The sequence below is a fragment of the Rhipicephalus microplus genome, chromosome 7 (genome assembly GCF_043290135.1).
Source record: "Rhipicephalus microplus isolate Deutch F79 chromosome 7, USDA_Rmic, whole genome shotgun sequence".
NCBI lineage: Eukaryota > Metazoa > Arthropoda > Arachnida > Ixodida > Ixodidae > Rhipicephalus > Rhipicephalus microplus.
Window position 1 is genome coordinate 128842091 of NC_134706.1, and position 27707 is coordinate 128869797.

At 45.7% G+C, this 27707-nt stretch overlaps 1 protein-coding gene across 1 annotated transcript in view; it reads right to left on the reverse strand.

Annotated features, from left to right (window-relative positions):
- The window catches only part of LOC119187402 (cytochrome P450 3A4-like), a 52947-nt gene extending 28601 nt beyond the window's left edge, over positions 1-24346 (reverse strand). The window contains exons 1-5 of the mRNA XM_075869691.1: positions 24189-24346; positions 15410-15506; positions 14759-14811; positions 14120-14216; positions 11119-11244 (exon numbers count right to left, since the gene is read on the reverse strand). Of these exons, the coding sequence (XP_075725806.1) occupies positions 11119-11244; positions 14120-14216; positions 14759-14811; positions 15410-15506; positions 24189-24244 (429 nt within the window). The 5' untranslated portion in view covers positions 24245-24346. The remainder of the gene's footprint in view (positions 1-11118; positions 11245-14119; positions 14217-14758; positions 14812-15409; positions 15507-24188) is intronic.
- Positions 24347-27707: the final 3361 nt, after the last annotated feature.

Sequence of the window (27707 nt, forward strand, 5' to 3'; positions counted from 1 at the left end):
TATCAAGACTGCGCCTAAGATTACAGCTCCGAAACCTCAGGAAACACCGAACAAGACAAGAAGTCACCAGTTCCACCACGCAAGGATTCAGACACCATCTCATTAGTTTACGACAACGAGCACGCACGCAGCAGAGACAGTGACGCCGAAGACCGATCTACTGCAACGCTTTCAAACAGCGTCCACTCTTCGCAATAATGCCAGCTATGTCATCAGTCTCCACGTCCAAAGCATTCTTGTGTTATCCAGGACGCAGCCATCAGACTCGCCCGCCAGATCTCTTATTGATATCACCGGACTGCCACACTCTCCCTTCAAGTCTTAGCGACGAAGAAGACAACCCATGCATTTTAAAATTTGTGAGACTACCTCTTTATTTGGACATTGGTGACTTCCAAGCCACTCCTTGTTTACTTTTTCTTGTTTGTAAGTTGCAACTCATGCCTTCTTTCGGGGGGAGGGGGAATCATGAGACGTATGAAGGTAGCGATGGTTGGTAGAAGCCGAGGAGGAAGAAGTGAGAGTAGAATATACAAGGGGTATGAGCCAGGCCACGTCACCCATTCATCATAGCGTCACATATATTAGTATTAATACCATGAAGTCTTGGTAGTCTTAGTTGCGACAGCGTTTAATTGCGGAAACACCTCGCAAAACGAACGGGCAGAGCCAGTACACAGATGATGACGATGATGATGACCCAGAGTGGCAATGAGGACAAAGAAGCAAGTGGATGATAGTGATTGTGATCATGCGGGGATGAGGACGATGTAAGTAGCAAATGCCCACACTAATTCCCCCCACTTGGAAGCGGATACCCTGGCCGCCGTAAGTCAAAGTGACGGGGAACGTCGCGTGAAAGTTTTCATGCGACAAACGTGGACAATCTCTGTGCTGCGGTAGCGGCAGTCTGTTGGGGTGACGATTGGTGTCACAGGATAATTAACCGGTGAAGTGTGTTCTAAAACAATGTATGGCCCGATGAAGCGTGATTGGAATTTGTCACAGAGACCAGGAGTGCGAATAGGTGTCAAAAGCAGCACCTCGTCACCAGGTTGTAAAGACACAACGTGGTGGGATTCATCATAGATGATCTTCCGCTCGTGCCGTCTCACTTCAGTATTGATGCGAGCCTGATGGCGAGACTGGGCCAGGCGGGAATTGTATTCTTCGCTAGAAGACTGACAAATTCCCATGGCTTCTAAAGAAGGAGACGTCGAGAAAGGTAGTCGGGGTGCGTCCATACACAAGGTAAAATGGTGAGTAGCAAGTTGTTCACTGAACGGCAGTGTTGTAAGCGAATGTCAGGAATGGTAAAATAGTATCCCAGTTTTTGCGGTTGGGTTGGACGTAAACGGCTATCATGTCTGCAAGGGTTCGGTGAAATCTTTCTGTGAGACCATTTGTCTGAGAGTGGTAGCTTGAAGCTGTCTTGTGAGTAGTTGCAGAAACGCGCAGTACTTCATTTACCATTTGTGCCAGGAACACTTTGCCGCGATCACTAAGCAGTACACGAGGAGCCCAATGACGCAGGATTATGGCGTGAAGAATAAAGTCTGCAACTTCCACAGCTGAGCCTGTATTAACAGAGGAAGTATCAGCGTATTGTGTCAGGTGGTCCACGGCGGTCACTATCCATCGTTTGCCAGCAGATGTGATGGGGAGAGGCCCGTAAAGGTCAACACCTACAACCTTGAAAGGCATTGAAGGGCACGGAAGTGGCGGTAGAGGTCCAGTAGGTGCAGACGTGGGAAGTTTACGACGCTGGCGTGGGTAGCAGGAACCGACGTACCGCGCTACACTAGAAGAAACGCCAGGCCAGTAATAATGACATCGAATGCGGTCAAGAGTTTTTTTAAACCAAGATGACCAGCAGTCAAGTCATCGTGGAAGGCTTCGAGCACCTGAAGTCGAAAAGAGCGTGGCAGTACAGAAACCCAGCGCTGACCGTCAGGGTGGTAGACGTTGCGGTAGAGAACCCCATTGTCCAGCTTAAAGTGCAGGAGTTGACGACAGAGTCGTGAGTTTGGTGGATGAGAAACTCCCGAAAAGTGGTCCATCATGCCTCTGCAGTATGAATCGGACCGCTGGCGGGAGATAAATGTTGGCTCGTCGTCCGAAAAGGGTTGCGTTATTGACGCGAGCGTATGAACTTTGGTAGATGTGGTGGTTGAGTTCTCACCAACGCTGATATGGGTAGTTGGAAGCGGGCAAAGAGATAAAGCATCGGCGTCTTGATGTTTTCTGTCTCACTTGTAAGTTATGTCAAAGTCGTACTCCTGCACGCGTAGTATCCACCGACCCAAGCGTCCGGACAAGTTCTTCAGAGTAGAAAGCCAGCATAAGGCATGGTGGTCCGTAACGATTGTGAAGTGACGGACTTGGAGACAGGGACGGAACTTCTGGACCGACCAAACCACAGCCAAACACTCTTGCTCAGTTATAGTGTAGCTCTTTTCACAAGGGGTGAGTACACGACTGGCATATGCAACAACTTTCTCTAGGGAAGACTTGTCGCGTTGTAGAAGAACGGCTCCCATACCAAGGCCGCTAGCGTCGGTATGAAGAATAGTCGGTGCGGTTTCGTCAAAGAGTGGCAGAGCAGAGGTTCAGACGTGAGTGCCTGCTTCAAAAGCTCGAATGCCGTTTGAAAATCTTGCGACCACAGAAAGGGGACATTCGAAGCGAGTAGTTGGTGTAATGGAGCAGCAATAGAAGCGAAGTTCTGGACAAACCGGCGAAAATAGGAGGCGAGGCCGAGGAAACTGCGAAGCTCTTTTGGTTTTTCGGGACGCGGAAAGCGAAGGACTGCAGAAATCTTGTCAGAGTCGGGCCGGATGCCATCTTTGCTAACGACATGTCCTAAGACCTTGATAGATTTGCTAGCGAAAGAGCATTTCTTAGTGTTTATTTGAAGCTCGGCGCCGCCAAGGCATGTCAGAACTTGATCCAGTCATTCTAGGTGCTCAGAAAACGTTGACGAAAAGATAATAATGTCGTCCAGGTAGCAAATGCAACTTTTCTATTTCAGGCCGCACAGCACGGTATCTATCATGCGCTCAAAAGTCACGGGTGCGTTGCAGAGCCCGAAAGGCATCACGTTGAATTCATATATCCCGTCGGGGGTTGCAAACGCCGTTTTCTCCTTATCGTCTTCATGCATGGGGATCTGCCAGTACCCAGAACGCAAGTCGATGCTTGAAAAAAATTCCGCGCCTTGTAGGGAATCAAGGGCGTCGTCAATGCGTGGCATTGGGTACACGTCTTTGCGTGTGATCTTATTGAGCGCCCGGTAATCCACGCGACAATGCACAGAGCCATCCTTTTTGCGAACCAAAACAATCGGAGACGACCAAGGGCTAGATGAGGGACGTATGACTTCCCGTTTAAGCATGTCTGCATCGTTTTCTTCTATAATTTTTCTTTCAGCTAGAGACACGCGGTAGGGTCGGCGGTGTACGATAGATGTCCTAACAGTTTGAATTCGATTTGCTGTGGTATTATTGCGGCCCAGCTTAGACGAGCAAAAATTGAAAGAATTTGCATGTTTCTGTAACAATGCGAGCAGCTTCTTCCTCTGTAAATATGTCAATTCGCTGCTGATAGCGGTGGTAAAGGCGGAGGAAGAAACATGCTCACCGAGGGAAGGTTCTTTGGATGCGATGACCTGAAGTGGCGTAACAAATACAGGCTCGAAGTCGGCAACACGGGCCACAGTAGTGCCCTGTGGTAGTAAGATCTTCTCTGGTGTAGAGTTGACAGCGGTGACAAGTGCAAAGGCATTGCAAAAACGAACGACACCGGACGGAAGAACTATACCTTTACGAACGCAAAGTGGTGACGGTGAGACCATTACATCACCGTGATAGATGTCATTGAACGTAATGCTGACAATTTGCTCTTGTAGTGGGGGCAGTTCGATATCTTTCGCAGTGACGACCAGACGAAGTGGCTTCTGATTGTCGTCGTCAAGCATGTAGTCGGTGTCAGCGAGGTGAACGACGCGTTGTCCACAACAAATCGCCCCGGAAACAAATGATAGAAAATCCCACTCTAAAATTAGTTGGTGAGATCAGCGGGATAGGACAGCAAACTGGACATGATGGCGGATGCCGTCGATGAAAACACGCACAGTACAAAACGCGGAAGGGCGAATGACGTTCCCCTGGGCAGCAACTAACGTGGAGCCATCGTAAGGCGTCATTACTTTCCTTAAATCAGCGCGTATCACAGACAATGACGCACCTGTGTCCACCAAACCATCGACTCGCACTCCTTCCACTTCCACAGAAAGCGTGTTACACGGGCCTGATGGAGGAATTTCAGTTCTAATTCCGAATGCAGTTTTTCCTCCACCAAGTGTATCACTTAGTTTTCCGAATGAATATCAGATGAGAATGAGGCTGGCCGAAGTGGAGAAGTGAAACGGCGGAAGGGCGAAGGCGAGCGCCGTCTCGTGTTTCGGCTGTTTCGTGGTGCAGTCGATGCCGGAGGAGATGGAGACCGGTGCGGGGGAGACGAATAACGCCGACCTTGATAAGACGCCCCAGTGTACGAATCCTGTCCGCGCACGTCGTTCCGACGCTCATCTTGCTGGCCCTTTCGGCAGAAACGAGATATGTGGCCGCGATAGCCACAGTAGTAGCATACAGGGTGAGACGAGCGCTACGGTGGGGAATAGAAGGCATTCGGGGACCCTGGAGATAGCGCGGTCAGGTGGGCCGGAGGGTCAGGGAGCACGGAATGGTAGTTTACCGGGGGAGCGGCAGCAACTGATGCGTAGGATGGACGCAGCAATGTCGCGTGGGCGTCGCTGGGAGGCACGGCAGCAGCTTCAGGGTACGTGGGTATGGGGCGTGAAGCAGGTGGCTGTACGGGCGCATAGCCGGTCAGCGATGTAAGTTCTTCCCTGACGATGTCACGCAAGGGCACTCTCGAAGACTGTGTAGCACGCGGTGTAGGAGGTGTGAAGCCCATAGACCACAATTCTTCACGTATATTGTCCCGGAGGAGGTCACGCAGGTGGCCATGAGACGTAGAGTGGTGGTCGTCATTGTCCGGTTGGAGGCGAACAGAGTCCAGCGTATCAAGGCGCTGGCATGTCGTCACGACATCAGCGATGGTAGCTCGGTTTTGCACAGCAAGTGCACTAAAGGCAACAGGCTCAATGCCTTTCAATATGTGGCGCACTTTGTCCGATTTCAGCATGGATTGATTGACACGCCGGCACAGTGCGAGGACATCCTCGATGTATGAAGTGTACGATTCACCGGGATGTTGTCGGCGAGTATCAAGTGTCCTCTTCGCGACGACGGATCGAACTTCTGGGGTTCCAAAAACGTGTCGCAGCTGCTGCTGGAAGGTGGCCCAGTCGGGTAAGTCAATGACGTGGTTAAAATATAGTGTCTTTGCGACTCCAGTCCGATAAAAAGGGACGTAACGATGTTCGGCGGCCTCGTCCCACCAATTAGTGACACTTACGTGGTCGTAGTCGTTGAGCCAGTCTTCTACGTATTCTCCACGAAGACCAGCGAAGAGCGGGGGTTCCCGCTGATGTCCGTGTATGTAAATAGGAGGAGCAGCTTGCGTCGGTGCGTGGTTGATGACATCAGCGCCGGTAGGCTTGGTCTGGGACATGCTGCCTGACAGTGGGCGCAATAGGCGGCCTGAACGAAGCTCCAGCGGGTAGAAGCGGGCTGCGGTAGGTAAGAGGACCGAAAATCCACCTCCATCACGTAAGAAGTCTTGGTAGTCTTGATTGCGACAGCGTTTAATTGAGGAAAGACCTCGTAAAACGAAAAGGCAGAGCCAGTACACAGATGATGACGATGATGATGACCCAGAGTGGCAATGAGGACAAAGAGACAAGCGGATGATAGTGATTGTGATCATGCAGGGATGAGGAAGATGTAGGTAACAAATGCCCACAATATATATATATATATATATATATATATATTTATATATATATAATTTTTTTCTTTCTTGCGTTTTTATATATATATATATAAACTCAAGAAAGATGAAAAATTCAACATAAAAAAATTTGGCGCACGGAATTGAACGTGGGACCTCCGCGTCGTGAATGTGATGTGTCAACCACTTAGCCACTGAGACGCTTTTTTTTTTGGTTCCCTATCGACTTTCCATATTTGGGAGAGCTGAAGCTTGCAATACTTTCTTAGCGACAAAGCTTTACTATGTATTGCAACTTATTCATTGCGCAAGATTCTATATACAACGCTTTCATCGGAGTTTCGCTACTTTCATATGGTCTTCGACTTTTGAGCCCATGCGTCGTGATAATATATTCAAGCCAGTTAGTGAGGGCGGGTTAGGACTAAAACACCTTTATCTGTGGCAAATAGTGTCCCGATTCTTCTTTTTTCGAGACAATTCCCATCCTATAATCCGTTCCTTCTTGCAGGTTACACTTGTTGATTCCTTACCAGATTTAATTGTTTCATCCAACTTCTCGAAACGCCCATGCTTGTGGGGATTCATGCAGGAAGTTTACCTCGCAGTTCAGTTCCTTAAAGCTCGCTTTTTTGTAGAATACCTGTACACAGTATCGCGCAAGGGGCTGTATAAGGACCTACTGAGTACACTCTTCCCACCTCCATTGTACCGTTCACTGTACTCCAATCTTCCAGGTCACGATGTGTTGAAGCGAGTGCGCAAAATGTACATTCCACCGAATTCAAAAACATTCTTCTATAAACTCCACTCTGAAACATTGGCGGTAAACACATGGTAAGAAAGAAAAGGTATTTTCATTCCGTCTGTTAACTGCCGTCTATGTGATGTGCCGCAAACGATTGAACATTGCTTTGTTAGCTGCAAAGATGCCATACTATTTTGGGATGTCCTTCAGCGAGCACTGAAAAAACGTTTCGTCATTAATTCTCACACAATACGTTATCTTCTACCACCAGCACTTGATGAAGTACCGTATAATATGTTTTTCCTCATGGGTATGCACAGCTTGTGCAAGACACGAATGCAAGACCGCAATGCAGAGCCCACCACCTCTTCAAGCGCACACTTCATTCAAATGGCTATCCACCTAAAAAACATTTACGACGAGCTAGACTTTAGACCGGACTGGTACTCCGTCTTAGAGAACTGTTTGACCTCACCCCTTTTTTGTTTGTATACCACGATGTGAAGAACTCTCCATGTGAGAAACTTGCGCTGTGTTAGCCATTTAGTGTTTATGAGTAACGGCTGAACGCTTACTTTCGCGATTTGATTGTACTTTTGTTCCCTTGATTTTGTCTTTATTGCCCAAGTACTTTAATAAATACCATGGAAAAAAAATAGCCACTGAGACGCTCCTTCCCAAACGTTTAAGCCGCAAGCTATTTATATCTACCGCTTACCGCTGTTGGCGGGCATTTTGGGGTAGGGGCTATCGTGTTTTCAGCATTATCAGCACGATGACTCAATCAGCGCGCGGTGCCTCTCATCTCTTACGCGTACTCTGCCCATCGGAGAGGAGGGGAGTGGACAATCTCTCGCGCACTCTTATCACCGGTGAGGAGGATGATACGTTATGGCTGATGTTGGCCTCGCCCTGGAACGGTTCTATTTTAGTTACGGGGCGCAACGAGGTCACTGCATTTGTTTCACAACCTACATTTGCGATAAGGGCGCGCTTTTCAGACACAGCGAAGTAACAACTTAGACACTTATTCTCGTTAACCTGTACCTGTGAGTACGTTTCGTGCGTCATTCGTGCGTGAGAAACGCGGCGCACGTTTCGATCTGCTTGCCATTCTGTGCGTGTCCTTCCAATTTGTTGCTATAGCATTCATTGCTTCACCTTTGCGGCAAAGCTTTGGCGTTTTGTGTCTATCAAAGTAAAAATTTGCTGTAATGCTAAACATGCTAACTACACCACAGGTATGCGTAAAACTTTTATGCAGTATCTACACAAAGTGGTGCTTAGCCCCGCAAAACAGCATCTTTTATAACTGACACATAATTAAAGGCACCTGGTTTAGTGATTATGGTGCTCGGCATCTGACACGAAGGTTGCGAGATGGAATTCCTGCTGCAATTTAGATTGTACAGGTTGAGGCAGTAGGATTTAAGAGCACGTTAAAAAAGCCCAGGCGGTTCAAATTCACTGAGCCCTACAAAAAAGGCATCTCTCATAATTATAACAATAACACTACGGTGATCTAGTTGTTATGCTTCTAGACTGCAGACCCAAAGGTATTCGTAACAAATTCACGTCGAGTTAGCGGCGTTTTGATGAAATCGAAATGCTACTGGCCCATGTACAGTGCGATGCCTGGGCAGGCTAAAGAACACCGGATTTCTTTTATTTATTTCATTACCTTCAGCACCAATTGGCTTTATAGTGGGGGGGGGGGCGTTTACAAAGAAGTAGAACACAAAAATGGAGATGGTCAACATCTCTAGAGCCCTGCGATACGGTGTCCCTCATAACCATATCGTGGCTTTGGTAGTAGTTACCTTATGTTCGCACCTGTGTAACCTGTAGTTACCTTATGTTTGCATTTATGTATTTTCAGCGCGTTGTCGTACAACCTAGAGCAATTTGTTTGCTGTTTTATGTATTCTACTGTAACCTATAGAGGTCGCACTGTACCTGTGCAAGTCTGGAGCTATGGAGGAGCTTGTGATAAGCTAGCTTCCTTCATCTTTTGAAGTTAGTCGTCCACTCATCTGCTTGGTAAACGCCGCATCAATTTTGCTCCAATTTTGACTATACTAATTGATTAAGGCCTAATGACCAATACATTTATTTATTTATTTATTTATTTATTTATTTAAATACTCTCAATGCCATTTGCGGCGTTACAGAGAGGAGTGGTTACAAGTTAGAGATGGCAGTCTTGAATGATGCATGATCAGGGTTGCTGGCGATGGAGGCAGGAAGGTGGTTCCATTCGGATGAAGTCTTCGGCACGTAGGAGTGGAAGTATATGTTGGTATGGCAGAGTGGCACATGGACTTTGAAGTTATGGTCGATGCGAGATGAAACGTAAGAAGGTGACGAGAACAATGTGCCCTTTATTTCAGGATTCATAAAAAAAATTTTGTGAAAGAGACAGAGTCGGGCCTGTTTCCTCCTGTTAGAAAGGGTGGGAAGGTCTAGAGAATTTTTAATTGATGAGATGCTAGCGGTACGGGAGTAATTAGCGACAATGAAGCGAGCTGAGCGATTTTGGATGGCTTCCAGTGCATTAACAAGTGAACAAGAATGAGGATCCCAGATTGATGAGGCGTATTCGAGTTTAGATCTGACTAGTGTTTTATAAAGAAGAAGTTTTAATGAAACAGGTGCTAATGAAAAGTTACGGCGCAAGAAGCCGAGAGTGCGGTTAGCATTGTTAATCACATAACTGACATGATTATTCCATGTTAAATTGTTATCTATGTGAACACCAAGATATTTGTAAGTATTGACAGACGACAACAGAAAATTAGAAATTGAATAAACAGGGCTAGTGCAGTCAGTACTTCCTCGAGAGATCCTCATTATTTTGCACTTGCCAATATTTAGTTTCATTGACCAGAGTGAGCACCAAGATGTAATGTTGTCAAGATCAGATTGAAGTAGTGATGAATCATGAGAGTTAGTTATTATGCGGTAGATGACACAATCGTCGGCAAATAGCCTGATTGTTGATGTAATGCTGGATGGAAGGTCATTAATATAAATTAGAAAGAGTAAGGGTCCAAGGACAGAACCTTGCGGCACACCAGAGATTACTGAACAATTGCGTGAGTCATGATCGTTAGCTGTTACATGTTGGGTTCTGTTAGATAAGAAGCATTCGATCCATCGTAATGTGTTTGAGTCAATATTTAGCATGCTTAGTTTTAGTAGGAGTAAACGGTGAGAAACGGTGTCAAAAGCTTTTTGAAAATCAAGGAAAATGCAATCGATAATGGAGCCAGTGTCAGAAGCTGAAAATAAGTCGTTGGTGAAGAGAAGTAGTTGGGTTTCACATGAGTAGTGTTTCCTATTGACCCGTTTTGTTTTTATTAATAAGCTTTCAAAGAAAAGGCATTCATCTCGGGCCCAATTAACAAGGCCGTGATCAGTGTGAAGGTACTAAACGTAATGCTCACTTGCACAATCCTAATTATCATATTAGTTAGGACTAATTACCATAGTCTTACTGAGCGTGTTCATGAATAACGTCACGTTAATTAACAAGGTTCAGATAGATCTTCAGCTAGCATGCTTTAGTTAGCCTGGTCTTAGCTTACATAGCGTCATTAGCTTGATGTTCTTAAGATGTGGCGCGATTACGCCGGCCTTACCATAACTTTCATAACTTGCCGTAATTAGCTTGGCCATAGCATGTCCTGGCCTAGCTAGCTGAGTACACTGCCCAGTGAAGTAGCTAATTACCCAGGCGCGAGTGATCGGGTGATGATGAAGTCTACGAAGAAGGCGCGCACCAGCTGAGCAGCGCGCTAGAGTGTGAAGGCCGGGCATGATGTTATTGTTAGATGCTCGGCAGTAACTAATCTCAGAGGCAACCCTGTTGAGTATTCTAAAGCAATCTTAGTAGAGGTACTGAAAGCATCAAAATAAATTTAAACACCACGTGCGTCTGAAAACATATCATCGCATTAAGTTTCTGACGCCTTCATTGCACGGGTGCACTTCTGCACTTGGTGGAAAGAAAAACAAAGGTAAGAAGATGCACGTGGTTCGAAACCACCACTCAACTTTGTCGACCGTCCTTGACGCGATGCCGGGTTCCGTCGTAACGAATGAAATTCAGCGCGCTGAGGGGTGAATTGGACTTTGTCGTACTGTTTGCTCATTGAAAAGTGGGTGTCGCCAGAGCTCGCAAAGATCCCGAGCTGATCTCCAGTTTCGACAAGCTTGAGCGATCCTGCAGAGCGCCGCTGATTTTATTCGAGATTGGCAGTAGTTCCTAATTAAAAAGAATCTAAATAAATATTGTTTCGCACTTTGTCGCAACATCTATGTCACCTTTTCGGTGAGTTTAGGAGTTTTCTTTGAACTCTGTTGGTGCCATTCAAACTTTTCACGTGCCCGCTTCTTCGAGTACCAATACTGTAGCGTGATGGGTTACCGAGCTGAATAACGCTGTCACTTACCTTCTTCATGTTGCTCGTCGTGAAAGCGGGCGTCAGAAGACTGCGCATCTTCTTCCAGCGCTCTCCTTGAGCGTTTATCATACTTTCTTTGTTGATCGGATGAGTTCTCGCGAAGCCAGATGACACCTGGAAGTGTTCGTACGCCTTAACCTTCATTATTTCGCTGTGAATTGGTGCAATCACCTAGCACTTGTTGTGCATGGTTGAGACACCATTCACGTTGCGAATACAGAACCAATGCAATAAATATTAACATTAAGGATTCCTTTTACTTGTGCGGAAAACGAGACTACATGATGCTTGGCTTGTGCGCATATTTATTACCCTTATTAATTCAGCGAAAGCTGTTATGAGATCACAACTAGGGTCTCGCACAGCGCCGTAGTTGTGAAAAAAAAAAACCTAGTTCCGATGACACAGTGGGGCATGAACCTAGGTCCGCTGGGTGCCACTCCAGTATTCTACCACTAATCCATGCTAATGCTTGGGACTTGTTGGCAAACTTGCCTTCGGCAGGCTTTATGTCAGGAAAGCAATCACGGTAATACGTTCTATAAAGCGTACAAAAAGCTTGTTTTTGTTCACGTATTAATTGTGGCGCATACCCACTTCAGCCATAATTCCTCATCGTGGTCAGCCACTGCATGAACAATGGACACAAAATTACTTGCAATTGTTTAGCGGATACCATGCTTCTCAGAAGAACGACGAAAAACAGCAAAGCAAATGCGTCAACTACGCAAAAGTTTATTAATGTCGTAGTGGGTACCGAGCAAGTGAACTTGCAGTAGTTACCCAACGAGTGTTTAGAAAAGGCTCTGAAAGGCCGCTGTCCTAGCTTTCGCTGTGACTGTGCGGCGCCTTCCGCACTGGCTTGGCGTTTTTCATTAATTTCTAATTTCGCAATGCTCTCTCATAACTTTCTCCTGCTTCGCTGTCGGGTACAGCACCTTGGTGCTTGTGCTCCACGCAACACTGCTGTTGCTCCCAGCAAGAACTACCATCGCACTTGCAACAGTGAAACGCACCGTCGTAAAGTATGTGGCCTCGATTGCACAGTTTAAAGAGGCAATGCAACACTTTTTGAGCATGGTAAAAAAAAACGCTGCCGATCGGTAGTAGAGGCTTGCGACAACACGTGAGCTTTATAATATAGCGCAGCACACGGCCTGGAATTCACAATTTAAATTATCAAAGTCAGCTAAAAATTGTTTTCCCTTCTCTCGACAAATCACGCAATATGCCAAAAAAATCACACGTAGCAAGCCCATCTATCAGCCATTGAATGATTTGAACACGGCGCGCTCACTCGTTACAAAGATAGCTGCGGGAGGCCGCTACTTGTCCACGCGTGCGCGCGCGGTCGCACCGAAAGCCGCGCTTTCGAAGAAAAAAAAAAGTGCTCAAGGTCAGGATGCGCGCGTGAAGTTTTTCTGCGGCCCTGCCATCCCTTCCCGCTCAGCTTCCAGCGATTTAAGCGCGAGACAGATGTGCGATTTTCCGTGCGATGCGGCGTGCGGTGCGACGATGTGACAGCCGGAGTGGGGACGTTTCGTGACGTGTCATCGGATCGCACCGCCACATAGGCGGTGCGGCGAGCATCGAACCAGCCAGATATTTTCGTCGCCGCATCGCACCGCCGCATTGCAGCAGCCAATCACAACGTAAGCAGACGATTGACCTCACGCCGGTAGTGGCGCCACCTCCATGCAGCCGGTCCCATCACCCATGATCCAGGCCAGTTCGAGCGACTCTATGGGGCGGTGTGAGCGTGAATTTGCTGACATCGCTGACTGCGGTGGCGTGACAAACAAGAAGTACATTTCCATGGGACGTGAGATTAATCCGGGTTGAATAAAGTGATGTTTGAAGTGTGCCATTTCTGCACGACAACGCCAATTTTGAAACCGTTAGTAGGACCGGACATTGTGAGCAGCGATGCAAGGTCATTTCGCAGGTAAACACCGCTACCAGCGTTTCTGCGCTGGCTCGCTTCGCTTCCACTTTTGCGCTTCACATCAATGGCATCGAGAAAGTATTAGCGTATGCAAACGCATTACAAACGAGTGTAAAGCTTAATAGTGTTGTCAAAAACAAGCTCTCGATGTCGAGCTCGCGTGTGAATGGCGTAGGCGACTACCGGCACCCACCATGCTAGGCCTACCTGTCGTAGTCATGAATAGTCAGCTGTTACCGCTGTTGCAACCACGATCTCCTCTTGTTGCAACGTGCTTGTCATTCACGAGGACATTTTATTCATTATTTTTTTATGGAACGAAGCGTGGCTGTACAATATGCAATGTTGTTTGCTTTGAGCTTCATTACGAGGATACAAAGTCGTCCGACCGCGCATGCCGAGGCACCGCACGGGGATGGAGCCTGCCGGTGATAGCTCCTTCACCCCCGTGTGTCCCAAAATGTCGCTTGCGGCACGCCGCTCCATGCGGCACCGCACGCCGCATCGCACGGAAAATCGCACGTCTGTGTCGCGCTTTAGTCGGGACGAGCGAAGAGAGAATGCAATTGCAGCATGCCACAAACATTTGTAACTCCACTCGACTGGACGGATTCTTAAAATTTTTGTGGCGTTGAATTCGTGAGGCAATATGCTCTTCCAGTGAATTCAATCCTAGGTGGTTACTTGAAAAAGTGTTTCAGGGCCTCTTTGAGGACGCATGTAATAGACACTGGTCATAACGATTAAAAGTGTCACTTTTCGTTCGTGATAGCCGACATTCTCTAATATAGACGCAAATAAGACAGCCCTGTAAGCTCGTGATATGGTGTATCGATAAATTAGTACACGCGTAGCACCAGGTTAGGCTTATCTAACTCCGAATCAGTGTTGGGTATGATGGACGGGAATTCTGGGAAAAATATTGCGACGAGAAGATCCCGGCATTACTCACTTTAAAAATTCAGTTTGAAAGTATACCAGTAACATATATCAGGGGTCTATGGTCACGCCCAAGCAAAACAAAGTATGGACGTTTATGCTCACCCCTCGGCCATGAAAATTGTGGAAATCCTTTATTTGGATCTTCTTGATTAGCTCCGGGTCTTTAACGATAAGAAATGGGTGAGCGCCGTTGTAAAAACTGAAAAGTGACGACAAAAAGAAGTTACATGAAGAAGACTTAGCCTAACTATGATGTGCCAGGTCGAAAGTATATCTTGTAACGATAAAATCATAGTTCGGGAAACTCGCCACGTTCGTTGTGGCTTTTAGGGTATGGCAAACTTTTTTACATGGAGCTGACTTTTGAACCTGAATGAGATAGTTCGGGTAGTCGTCATAGCGATAACGTGCCCGTATTTCAACGCAGAGTGTTGCACTAAGATACCCTGAATACGATATGGCTAATCGTTAAGGTAAGAAATGTACTGCGCTTCACGTGTTTACGAAATCTTTATGCTTTACACAGCGAACCACTAACTACTGTGTAAAGCACCCCCCCCCCCCCAAAAAAAAAAAAACAACTGCTGTACCATACTTAAGCCGCATATGAGCCTCTCTCCAGGTATAAAGGTTTCCGTTATCGTTGCCAAGTAGCTCACATTGCTTTAATTTACTTTTCACGAAGCACATTTCTGCAGAAAACAAAATGCTTACGAAAAATAAGAAAACTAGTGCACGTACCCAACAATGTCACCATATTTGTCCAGCCATTCCTTGTATTTCTCCAGTGTTCCCTAAAAAGGAACAAAGGATTCAACTGCTAGAATACACACAAAAGAAAACTCAAATAGCTCAGCTCTTTTCAATTAGCTTTGTCGATGTTTTAATATACTGTTTTGACATTTACGGCACCTTAGATTTATTTTCCATCGTAAGCTAGCCAGCTTTAGTGTATCAGTTAATGTTCACAATTTCTCTTTTTGTCACACTATGGTAATAATGGTCACAAGTTTTTCATGCGTGTATAATGAAGTCCCATCATCACAGAGTTGCTTCGAACACTTCGTTTTTTTTCGCCACCTTGAACAGTTTTTGGACAGCTTTATTAGGCTTGGAAAGCAACAGAAGACTTGCAAAGCTTCGAACATCTTGTGGCGTTAACTTTCGGGAACTCTCGAGTAACTTCCAAAACCTGTTTAGATTTTATGTGAAGTTTATTTTCAGGAGAATTCTCAGATAACTTCAGAAACCTAATTCAGCTTTCATGTGACGTTAACATTAAGAAACATTCTCAGATGACTTCTCACTCTCGGTGCATGCTGTACTCGTTACAAAAAGTTGACCAACCAGAGTATCTTGTAAATACATTATTAGATGACAATTTGCCTATACCTTTTGTATAAGTTCGGACAAGTTTCCGGAAAGAAAACTTGGTGGGGGACCTGGAATTCCGAGGTCTTTAAAGAAGGAAAACCGCCTCCTTCGTTGTCTGAAAAACACAAAACACATAAGGCTGTGATAATTTGTTTGTAGCTTATTTATCTTTTTGCTACTGCTTTATTTATGATGTTGGCCAGGATCCTCCATAAAAGCACTGATCTACCGCTTCCCTGCTCCCTTACCGTGGTTGAGCGAAAAGAAAAAAAAAACAGCTGCGTAACAAAAGCATACACGAAAATGAAGTCCCGTGGTTTTTACAATTGTCTGCCGTTAGTAAAGAAATAAATATAGAAGTCATGAGCCAATGGCAGGGGCCGCCATTATTATCGGAAACGTGCATGACTGCAATGGCGTACTCACATGGGCAAGCTAAATGCTGTTACGACCAAGGAAGGTAAACCACGCGGAACAGTAGTGAGCGCCAACTATGTATGGTTCACTGATTTAACACACCTTTAAAACTTTCTCGGTTAAGGACAAGAACGCTTTATAGGTATGTAACCACTAAACCAAGGTTGCCAAGCTCAGCTGTCTACAATCGTGGTGAGCGGCATATTCGCGGTTTCGCGTACCGTGTAACATAGGCGAGACATGGTTCGCTCGAAACCGCAGTTGCGTTAACCGCAGGCTGCCTGCGTAACAAGGATGTCACCGATTATACGGGGATGACTTGGAGCTCCTCGTATACATTACTGCGAAGGCCGCCTCTGCCTGCACCTCTCTCACTGCCCGCGTGCACGCTAATCATTGTGAGGGACGCCGCAGTTCGGACAAAGAAGTTGTAGGATAGGACTTAAGTATAGTATTAGACAAGTAGAGTGGTAATTGGAGCTTCTCTGGTATACGATGTTCAATGTAGCAGGGAAAACACTGGGGCACCCCCTCGAATACTCTGAGCGAAAAAAAAACTCGCGTATTTGGATGATGCTGGCTTGAACTTCTCATACAGTCATTTCAGAAAGAAAAAAAAAAAGAAGTCGATTATGAGTAGCGCTCGTCCTGTGGTACTTTTGTCTCCGCGTTTTCAGCGATATGGCTAATATCGTTTTCTTTGTGGTTTGTCAAGTTATGTCTTGGTTGTATGGCACCTCTTAACTATGTGGTAGCGCGAATAAGGGAGGACTGGAAAAGCCACGAAGACACAAGTCTTCGTGTGCATTTGCTGTGACTTCATTCATTTGCAGGACTATGAAATTGGTAGTTTCATCCAAATTAAGCGCAGAAGAGTAGGTGGTTCTAAAGATAATTTTATTGTAAGGCTGTACTAAGCGGAAGCTCATCAGGGCGACATCCCACAGGTAAACTACGTGAAAAATGGGCTGACTGCCATTGGCAACTTGTTCAAGTTTCTTGCCGAAAAAACTTGGGGAGCGTCCGTCGAGTGTATGCTACACCTGTACAAAGCAGTATTTGTTGAAATCAGGTGCTTCTGCCTACCTGTAATATCTCTAAACACGCGCAAAAAATGGGGGACCTTTAAACTTCGACATCAAGAGATGAACGCGATAGTGAAATCCAGCCCCTAGTGAGCCCTTCAACCGGTAAGTGCATACTTAATAATATTGTCATGGGTACAGAAAGGTACCTCAGGCACAGGCGGAGAAACGAAGCAGCAAGATTGAAGACGACGATGTTGTTGTGGAGCTGTGTCTGGACTGCGCTGTTGTCCTGCATCCTTGCACACTGTATTCAGTGTTAACCCAACCGGCGTTAATCTAATAAATACTCCCCGTTGCATATCTTTGGTGGAAGTGCTGGGTAACATTCCGACTCTGGGTCTCTGTAGCGGTCGTCAGCTTCGTCTAGCCACGTTGCATGAAGGCAGTGCACCGTCCCTTCAGTCTACGCCTGCTCCGTCACCTGTGATCCCTTACCATCTTCTCGATCAAGGTACATTTTGCGGTACCAACACAACTGACGTTGACGGGTGGCTCGCCTTATACGAGCGCGTCAGCAAGCAATACAGGTGGGATGAGACGCTTATGCTGGCCATCATCGTCTTTTACCTGCGAGGTACTGCACGCGCCTGATATGAGACGCACGAGGAAGTCCTGATGAGTTGGGACGTGCGCAAGCAGAAGCTCCGTGACTTGTTCGGCCGGTCAGTCGCTCGACAAATGGCAGCCAGGCATGACTGGCTGCGTCACGAGTTCAATCTTCCACCGAGTCGTACGTCACCTATATCCAAGACGTGCTCGCCTTGTGTCGGAAGGCCGACAAAGACATTACAGAACTAGACAAGGTCAGCAATGTGTGGAAGGGCATAGCCGACGATGCCTTGAACATTCTGATATGCAAGAACTGTACCACCATTGACTCAATTGTCAGCTAATGTCGGCGGTTCGAACAAGCCAAAAGCAGGCGAATCACTTAACACTTTTCCTGACTCCCGAACACTGCTGCGACTTCCCCCTGCGAGGATCCTGTGGCGCCACGTCCATTCGAGAATCATCCAAACATCACAAGGATTGTCCACCAGGAGCTGCAAGCCAGGCCTCCTTATTCCGCTTATCAACCCCCTGTGCCTGACAACTTGGCCTCAATATCTTTTATTCAGGCTGTTGTGCGACAAGTGTTTACCAACATGGGCGGCTTAGTTTGCCAAAAGTCCCGCCACACACCGCAGCCCACAAATCCTAACACTCACTACCAAGCCGCCCCACTTTTTGCTGCTGCCGCGTTCATCTGAGTGACGCGCACAATATGATCAACCGATATGCTACTCTTGCCATCGCGTTGGCCACACTTCCCGCCACTGCTGCAACAGATGGTCATTTCGGCAACGTTTTGTAGACGACCACCGACAGGATCGTGGGCAGTATTCGCCACCTCGTTTTGCCAGTGACGAACTTCAGGACCTTACACCTAGCCGTTCTACGCTACGCTCCGAACCATCCTATGCCGATGTCGTCACCCAGGGAACCTGGTCCAGCCACTCGCCGTCACCTCAGGGTCGCCAGCTGCGCTCCTATCAACGCCGTCGCTCCCCGTCACTGGTGTATTCTGGGCAGTTCTCGGGACACTAACAATGCAGCTCCTGAAGGTGGCGCTGCATTGACAACTCAGAATGAAAAACCTCTACCGACCACTAATTCCAGACGAAATTTACTTGGTGTTCTTATCGATGGCCTAACCGTTACAGCTCTAATAGACACTGGTGCCCACATATCCGTTATGAGTTCACGTCTTCGATTCCGCCTGAAAAAAGTTCTTACCCCTGCCATGCCTTCGACTGTGCGAGTAGCCGACAGCTGCCGAACATTAGTTCTTGGTATGTGCACTGCCCGCGTCACGGTTGCCGGCCTTCACACTTCAGTTCTCTTTGCTGTTCTAGACGCTTGCCCTCACGAAGTGATTCTTGGCATTGACTTCTTGACCGCGCATTCAGCCCTCATCGATTGTTCAACCGGCACTTTACAGCTAGAGTTGCCTTTGTACTCTGATGTCCCTTCTGCATCTCGCACACGACTACGGTCCATGAAGTGTCTACGATTACCGCCTAGGGCCGCTGTCTACCTTTCTATGTCACCGTTCATTTAGCGCTTTCTTTTATTCCGCAACCACTTTGATCAATGGCAATTTTTATGATAAAACAGACGCTTCTCACGCAGGAAGCTTGGGATCGACTTTTACTCAAACTGATGCCTTCCAGTATCTATTTTACTTGCACCGTTCCTGATTTCTCGCTCACAACAAATAACAGTGACGCCCAGCATACCGACGCCGAAACTTTAGCGAACAACGGCCATTCAAGAATTTCCTGCTATGGCCTCCGAGATGGCAGATGGGCTTTGTTCAACCAGGCCCCGCTAGATGGCACGACCGCTCCAGTTTAACCAGGCAAAAATTCAACTATTGAACCACTGGCACCATTCGTCATAGTCACGTCCATACGGCAGGCGTGCTTGGTTCAGCAGGAAGACGCTAAAGGCGCAACTTATCCAGTTTAAGCAGGTGAAAATTGAACTTGTGAACCACTCGCACCGCACCCCATAGTAACGTCCTGTGGTTCTTCTTTTCATGAATCAAACAGAAGTGAACAAGCAGCATTTTATTAGGTCTTTTGATGCACAGAAGGCTCTTTATTTAGAGCAGCTAGTTTGATTAGTACTGAATAATGATAGGCAATAACTATCACGTGATCGGGATCATTTTGAGAAAGTCCTACGCGTGGCGCATGTGTTCTCGTGCCTTCGCTTTGATTTCTCAATAAGTAGGGAACTGCTGTTGATAATATTGTTGTTTTAGACGTTGTCGTAGACTGTGCTTTCACTCTGACGTATATTGTCATTCCGATTCGGTGCCCCTTTAACGATGAGCCAGGCTCGAATATCACGCATTGTCACGCAAAATGTCACGTCAAAACCCCGTTTCTTTCTTTTCCCTTCACTAAACGGCTTGTGTCCATCCATTGCTGGTGCTAAAGTCATAGTTCCAACCTATGCTGTAAACGTTTCTTGCCTGATTTGGCTGCCCGCCAGATATTGATTCTATCCGCACGGAATCCTTAAACTTCTGAGAATGACCCCTGTGTTTGCCTGACAACAATGTTTTCACGAAATGCAACGCCAACTGTCCACTTTTTCTTGGGAACTTTACCTCCTTTTTTGTGTGTAAAGGGAAAAAATCAGGTGGGAGAGACAACAGCCCCCCCCCCCTACACATTACATCCCCCTCAAAATTATATCGCTGGCTAGGGCACTGCCTGGCGATGGTGAAGGATGTGTGGCATTAAAGCAAAAAAATGGGTGTAACTTCGATGAAAGCAGCTGTGGTTCAAAAAGGCATCCCGCACAGATCAAAACTACATTTGAAGAGTAGCTTGTTCATCAAAAAGTTCCCTTACTATGGGTTTCTTGGTGCGTCTTTCGAATAATTATGAACACCGGCACTTTCTTTGTGTTGTGCCAAGGTTGCGTTTTCCATGCTCATGTTCAAGATTAAGGGTCTTTATTTTTATTGTTTCCCGCAAAAGCAGCCACTACTGTTTTTTTTATTTCACTTCCTGACAGGAGATATATAGACGTGTATAAACTGAAAGTAAACCACTCACACATGGTAGTAAAGGTTCTTCGGACGTGAGCTGCACTGCTAATGCACATTTCTGAACGGGTGGCATACTGGGCACGCACGAAGGAGGAGAGGGGAAAAAGAGAAAGTATAAAAGGGCAAGTTCTGCAGCTACTCATGTCTTCTGAACTACCTATGCTTTCTCGTATGACCTTTATGGCTTGACTTCCTGTCGGCTTCATTATTTATGTATACCACGAAAAAAAGTATCTCGGACTTTCACCTTCATTGGTACTTCCATAGCGAGGGCTTCGTTCCGGCAGAGGGCTTCGTTCTTAAGTAGCATGCGGGAGCTCATTGGTAAGCGGCTACATCGTGCGGAGATCTTCTGCCCCGTCACACCCTCTGGCGAAAAAGAGTGTCCCACACTCGCCGCCTGGGCGACGAGTGGAGCTGGCGATCCCTCGTAGCTATTAAACCCACATGATTACTCTACAAAAAAAAAAAAAGGCGGACGAGGGAGTGCCCTTTGCCATAGCTCAAATGAAAGAGCGTTGAACACGTGACTCGGAGGTTTATGGTTTGGATCCCTCCGACTGAAAGGGTCCCTTTTTTTACTACTCTATATCCTTTCAACTCAAGTGACAATAAGTAATATACAGTTAAGAAGTCACAAATACTGCCTTCTATGATTTCATTCACAAAATTGTTTCCGAGTGTCCTCAGATGAAGCCAATATTTAAGTATAAATGACTCATGTACCGCTTGTGTGCATTTATAACGGTGGTTTTCAAATAGGAGCCGGCGAAGCCATTTTCGAGGGTCCAATAAATTTATTCAAAAATTTGCAGATCCCGTGTACAGAAGGAATCGATGGTATGCGCAGCACCAATGAGAAATGTTGATATCTCACTTTAAAATCAGTACAACGTTGCGAGGTGGAGGTAAATGATGCCGTACAAGACTTTTCTGCCTTGACTATCATGTTTGGATGTGTCGCTTACCTTTGTCATGTATTCACGTCACGTGATACCAAATTGAGTATATGTGGAGCTAGCGAAACGGCCGTGAGCACGCTTTGAGCGTGGTATGTTGTCATGTTCTTGCATAACAGGCGTGTCAGGATTATCATGTTTGCACCAGTCATATATTTCGTCATCCATTGATGCCACGTAACACCGAATTCGGTATATTTGGCACTAGCAAAACGGCCGCTAGTGCATCATGAAGGGCCCAATATACTCCACTGTAGCGTTGACACGTGTGGGCACAGCGACGCTACGTTAGCGAAATGTGAGAACTCTATATTCTGACGCCAGGCGCTACCAGCGTCCGTCGACGCGGCCCGAAAGCAACCAGCGCGAAATGCGAAATGCTGCATTTCGCGCCGATGCGTTACCCAGACAACGCTGCGTCTCCACTTTTTCGTGGCGGAGAGCGCCGGACGCGCTGAAATGCGCATGCGTCAAAGCAACGCAGCACGGCGTGTGCCCTCGAGTATATGACAGGACCGGCGCCTGGCGTGGCAAAGCCGGCGTTACGCGACGAAATAAACGCCGGCGGGCACGCGCACCACGCGCACCGCGTCACGTCAGAATGTAATGGCGCCTTGACTGTGGCGTGCAGTCATGCTCTCACATGACACGCACCTCATTATTATCAAGTTTGCACCAGTCACATACCTTCGTCATTCATTGGCGTCACGTAATACCACCTTTGGCATATGTGAAGCTAGCGAAACGGCCGTGAGCGCATGATCAGTGTGGCATGTAGTCATGTTACATGACACGCATGTCGTGATTATCATTTTTGGATGTGTCAGTCACCTATGTCGTGCGTTCGCGTCACGTAATACCGAGTTTGGTAATGTGAAGATAGTGAAACGGCTGCGCGCGCATGCTGAGGGTAGCATGTAGTCATGTTGTTACATGACACGCATCTCATGTATATAATGTTTGTGCCAGAATCATACCTTTGCAATCTATTCTTGTCCCGTAATACCGAACTTGGTGTAAGTGAAGCTAGCGAAACGGCCACCAGCGAATCATGAGCGTGGCATGTAGTCATTTTGTTACATGACACACATCTCATGACTACTATGTATGCACGAATCACATACCTTCATCGTCCATTAACGTACTGTAACACCGAATTTGGTATATGTGACGCTAGCGAAACAGCCACGAGCGCATCATGAGCGTGGCATGTAGTCATGTTGTTACATGACACGCATGTCATAATTTTCATGTTAGGGTCTGTCATTTGTGTTAGGCATGCAATCATGCTGTACCATACCAGTTTTGCAACATACCGTGTGAACGAACTCACCACAAGAGCTGCAGAAACGTGAAATGTCAATCATGACATTCATGACATACATGTCAAGATTTTAATGTTATGATGAATCAAATACGTTCTTCATAGAGTCCTCTTATGCCATACCAAGATTGGTATCGATACCATTATCGAAACGGCCAGGACAGCAAAAAGTCATAGGCTGCTAGATAGATAGACACATAGGTAGATAGATAGCATCATATTCGTCAAACCGTCTTACCCCCTTCTCCCCATGCTAATTTGGTTTCACGCCAAGTTAAGGGGGTGACCATGAGAGCACCCAATCGTAAGGGGCTCGACAGATAGATAGATAGATAGATAGATAGATAGATAGATAGATAGATAGATAGATAGATACGGTCAAAGTCAACGAAGTTCGCCAAGAAATGCTTCTCCATTACAAAGTACAAGCGCACAGCACGATTAGTTACTCCCAAATCGAAAACTATTTTATTGAACAAGGATAACAAACAATACCTCTGATTCGGTCAACGTGCTGCTTCCAAAACAGCACTTCTGAAAGCAACTACCAATGGCGAGATATGGATATTGTAAAACGACCTGAAGAATCTCAAACACGAGAAGATGGCTAATTGAGTAACAAAGTTGGAAAACAACATACTGCGATTTTTAAAGACAAACTGATGAATAAAGGAACACGGAAAACACCTAATGACTCTGCTAAGCTGAGCTATGCTTAAAAACATGGCATCATCATTATTTTTGCCTCTTAATGCTCCCTTTTTCGCAGCCGCGGAGTACAACATCCGTTATTTAGGAAGCAACTAGCCTGAAAAAAATTATGCACGCATTTCGGCTCTGGCAATGACTGCCGATAGTAATTTAGCAATTAACTCTATAGATCACAAGAACTGCTTTGCGATGGAGCATTAAATTAGAGGCTATGTTCACAGACCAAGGAAAAACTTAAGCTATCTGCAAAATTTTATATTCTAAAATCATTAACTGCCGGGTGCAGTACACATGGCTTCGGTGAGGCGTTCAGTCATCCAAGTTACACCTAAGTAGATTTTACCATGAAGTACAAAACAGGGTCAAAGAAGGACGAACATAAGGAATATGCCTCAGCTTAAATTTTTATTTCAATACGCGATGTAAGAAGGGATTACAACTGGAAAAAACACTAAAACTGATTGCAGCGTCAGTTTTATACCGAAAACTACACGCTCCAAGCAGTGTATTAAGCGCGCAAGATGTTAGTTTCTCGTTTATGAGGGCGATATACACTTGCGCATCTGTCTGCCTCCCTGGGAAGTTTATGTGCATAGGTTTAAAAGCCTAAAACTTCCTATTTTTCGAATCATTTAGTGTTCACATATCTGAGTTATATCCCTTTGAAACGTGTTTTCAAAGTGGTACTTACATGAAGAACCATGTTGCGAAGACGACGATCAAGCTCAAGAGAAACACTTCGAGCATGATTCGCACGAGTGCGGCGCCCTTGTGGAGCCGAGTGTAACAACAAGAGTTGTGCCCGAAGGACGCCCTGTGTAGACCTTTGTGGCCTCTTGCACGCACCTCTGATAACTACGCCAGGAAGGTTGTTCGCTTATCTGCGGAGCCGGAAATCGTACGAGTACGCACTTCATGATGTCGCTGTTATTCATGATGTGAGATAGGTACTTGTTTCAACATACATATGCGCGCCCGCTACGTGGTATAATGTAAAAGTGCGGGGTGGATCAACTTACTTTAATGTATATCAGCGCCCAAGTACAGCGCACGGATAAAAGAACGCAGTCAAGAACCGCAGCAGTTGCTTGTGGATTGAGGCAGTACTGGAGATGCGAAGTGTGGAAAAAAAGGAAAAAAATATCCACAAAATAACACTTTCTTTTTGGTTTTTTTTCCCCGGCGCAGTTGGAAATTTTGGTCCAAATTTCCGTGAGGTAAAACATACAGAAATAAAGCTTAGGCACCACCCAGCATTGAATTTGAAGTCAAAACATCGCACATAGTACGAAAACAACAAACAACGGCTCACAACTCGCCATCGACATCACATGAAGTCAGCTCCTCCAGCGTCGGCTTAGCTTGAGTCTATAGCTTGGCTTCGCGTTTGGTTTGGTGTAGTCATGAGGGGGGTGGTTCTTGATGTTTTGCTACCCATTATTGTTCATTATTGTTTAGTTTTTGGTACCCATTAATGTACACTTCTGCGACCTGCGGTCGAAGTCCGCTTATAAAGCCGTGCGCAAACAGATTCTGCCATGGTTGGGCTAATTGATGACATGTGGATGCACTTCACGGTCGAGGAGACTGGTGGCGGGAAACTGGGAGTGGCTGTCAGTAAGCACGGCAACAGAAGCAAGTCTTTTCTTAATGCGACATCTTAACATGATGAAGACTGCTGCAGTTGCCAGTGATACTGATTCTGAGTATGAGTTTGAACTTTATCTTTTTACCGTCTTGATCAATGTTTCCACAGTTTAAAGCCAAGACGAAATAAACATTTCTTTGTTCTAAATGCCGTAAATGTTTTAGAAAGCCGCATTCATTAAAAGAGAGCTCAATGAGTTCGCGGTGATGCTTATGACTGCCTTCGATCTGTTAAATGCCGAATTCGTTTGTGAAAACAGAGAAATAATTTCATTTCTTCTATTTACATAACGAAAGTCATCGCTTTTTGACCCTTGGCAGTAAACTATTTTTACATGGCAATAAGCTAATGTCATATGCTAAAGAAAATTTGCTCTTTTTTGTTTTTTCGAAAATTTTGGAAGAAAAAAACGTGAGAAAAACGGGTGTTTTTTTAATTACGCATAATTTCCGAAAAATTGCATTTTTAGGCAGGACTGCAGTTTAGAGCATTTGCTTCCCAGAATCACTAGGGAAACGAAGAACTTCCTTCAGAGAGTGTGACAGCACAAAAACGACCTCCATCAACTGAACAGCCCACGGAGCGCATTAGCAGAACACTGCGAGTGGTTTGACCACCACAACCATACGGACCCAACGCGGTGATTAAAAAAAATCGACGTACTAGCGACTTCTCCTCGAATCGTGGCACATTCAGCAGATAGCGGGGAACAATAACGGCTCCACTGAGACATTGCCTTCCCTCTATTGCCCGGGTTTACGACGAGTCACGGCGAACATGTCATTCAAGGCGAGCAAGCGTACTAAGCAGCGCACATCTCGGGCTTTCTCAGCTCTGCGGAAGAAGCCGGTCTGGCTTCGAAACGACAAGTTTTGTGATTACAATTTTTTTTGTAGTTTTATAATTCTCTCATGCTTGCAGTCTGTCTCTGAGACTCTCATAGTTGCGTACAACAGTCAACACTGTATTTTGAGAACCGATTCGTCGTGACGGGATGCAGCTATCTAGATAAAAATTGGCATACTAGTCGTTTTACTTCAAAAAAAAAAAAAAACCTATGTTGCGTTTAAACTCGTGAGCCGTGGACATGGGTTAAGAAATAAAAGAATAAAAACATTTTTTACGTATTAGTAAATTAAACCTTCGTATAATGAAAACACCACTCTTTTACAGATAAACACGCTTGAAAATCGAGAGGACGTGTGAAACAGACGTGACGACGCCAATTCGAAATTATCCGCACCGAACTCCGTTACGTCACATATGTCGATGGCATCTACATGCTCATGTGTAGTTCGTAATCGCGAAAAAGCAAATACGTGGTCCTATCATGGGGCCATAAACTTGCCATACTAAGTTTCGGAAAATTTCTGTGAGCCGATATTGCAAAAATACGGAAATACGTTACACGTGGTGATTTCGGCGCAAAATTTCAATCTGAAACTCGCATGGCAAATTCATTCTCGAATAATTAACTCATGGTGGTAAAATATAGCAAACTAAAGTTCTCAGAGTACAATTTAGGAGTATAAAAGAATTAATTGAGCCAGTTTAGCATACTTTTAAGAGCTTCTCAACCACAAAATGAAATCAGTGCGCAGGATAAGACAAAGTGGACATATTTGAATTGATCATTGTCCGGCAGTAGAATGATGCTGGCCGAGAATAATAATAATGGTGGTAATGGCGTTCGGGACTGCATGTAGGCACTGAGGTAATTTACCGCAGACGCGCATGTCGAACCAACTCAGCTATTCCTGGCGCTAAGATCACTCCCTCAATAAATTTCATGCATCGCAATAATCACCCCCAATTTCAGCCTCAATTATTATGTATGTATTTATTCACTTATTTACGCCAGAGCCCAAGCGTCTTTCGGCATTAAAGGGGGGGGGGGTGGAGTGAGTAAAAAAATAAAGAATTAAGTGTGGTAGCAAACTATACAGCCCCACAGACGACTATAGGGTGCTCTAATGTCCATCATAATAGTATAATAATGCTGCATACTTATGCAAATCACAACTGCTGCGACGACGCCACTCTCGACGCAACCAATGGCGAGCATGCATGGGGACGACGTAACTGACAACACAGCCAATCGAGAGCGCTTATGACACCACTGCCGGATGGTATTTCGTCTCTGCTAGCCATATACAGCTGTCGCTGTAAAAGAAAATCACGAATCCACAAGCATATAGTAGGATCTCTAGCAGTAATATGAGTGAACAGTCACTATAATACATGAAGAATTATTTTATCTGTGCAAACATTTTGTCACTAGATGATATAAGTGTGATAGACTGGTATAATTTATTCCAGTCACGCATTGTTCCAGGAAGGAAAGACATGCTGAATAAGGCTATTTTTCGGGAAAATTTTAAAGATTTAATTTTGTGGTCAGACATATGGGAAGAGGATTTTGATACTGTTATGTAAAAATGCCTGTTCATAGCGAGTTTTCATGAGAAGTCACGGGTCATAAAGCTGCTAAACCTTTCCACGGCATCATTAGATAATGATTTTTAATATGGCTGTGTCCGACAAAAGAAATTCTGTTCCTTC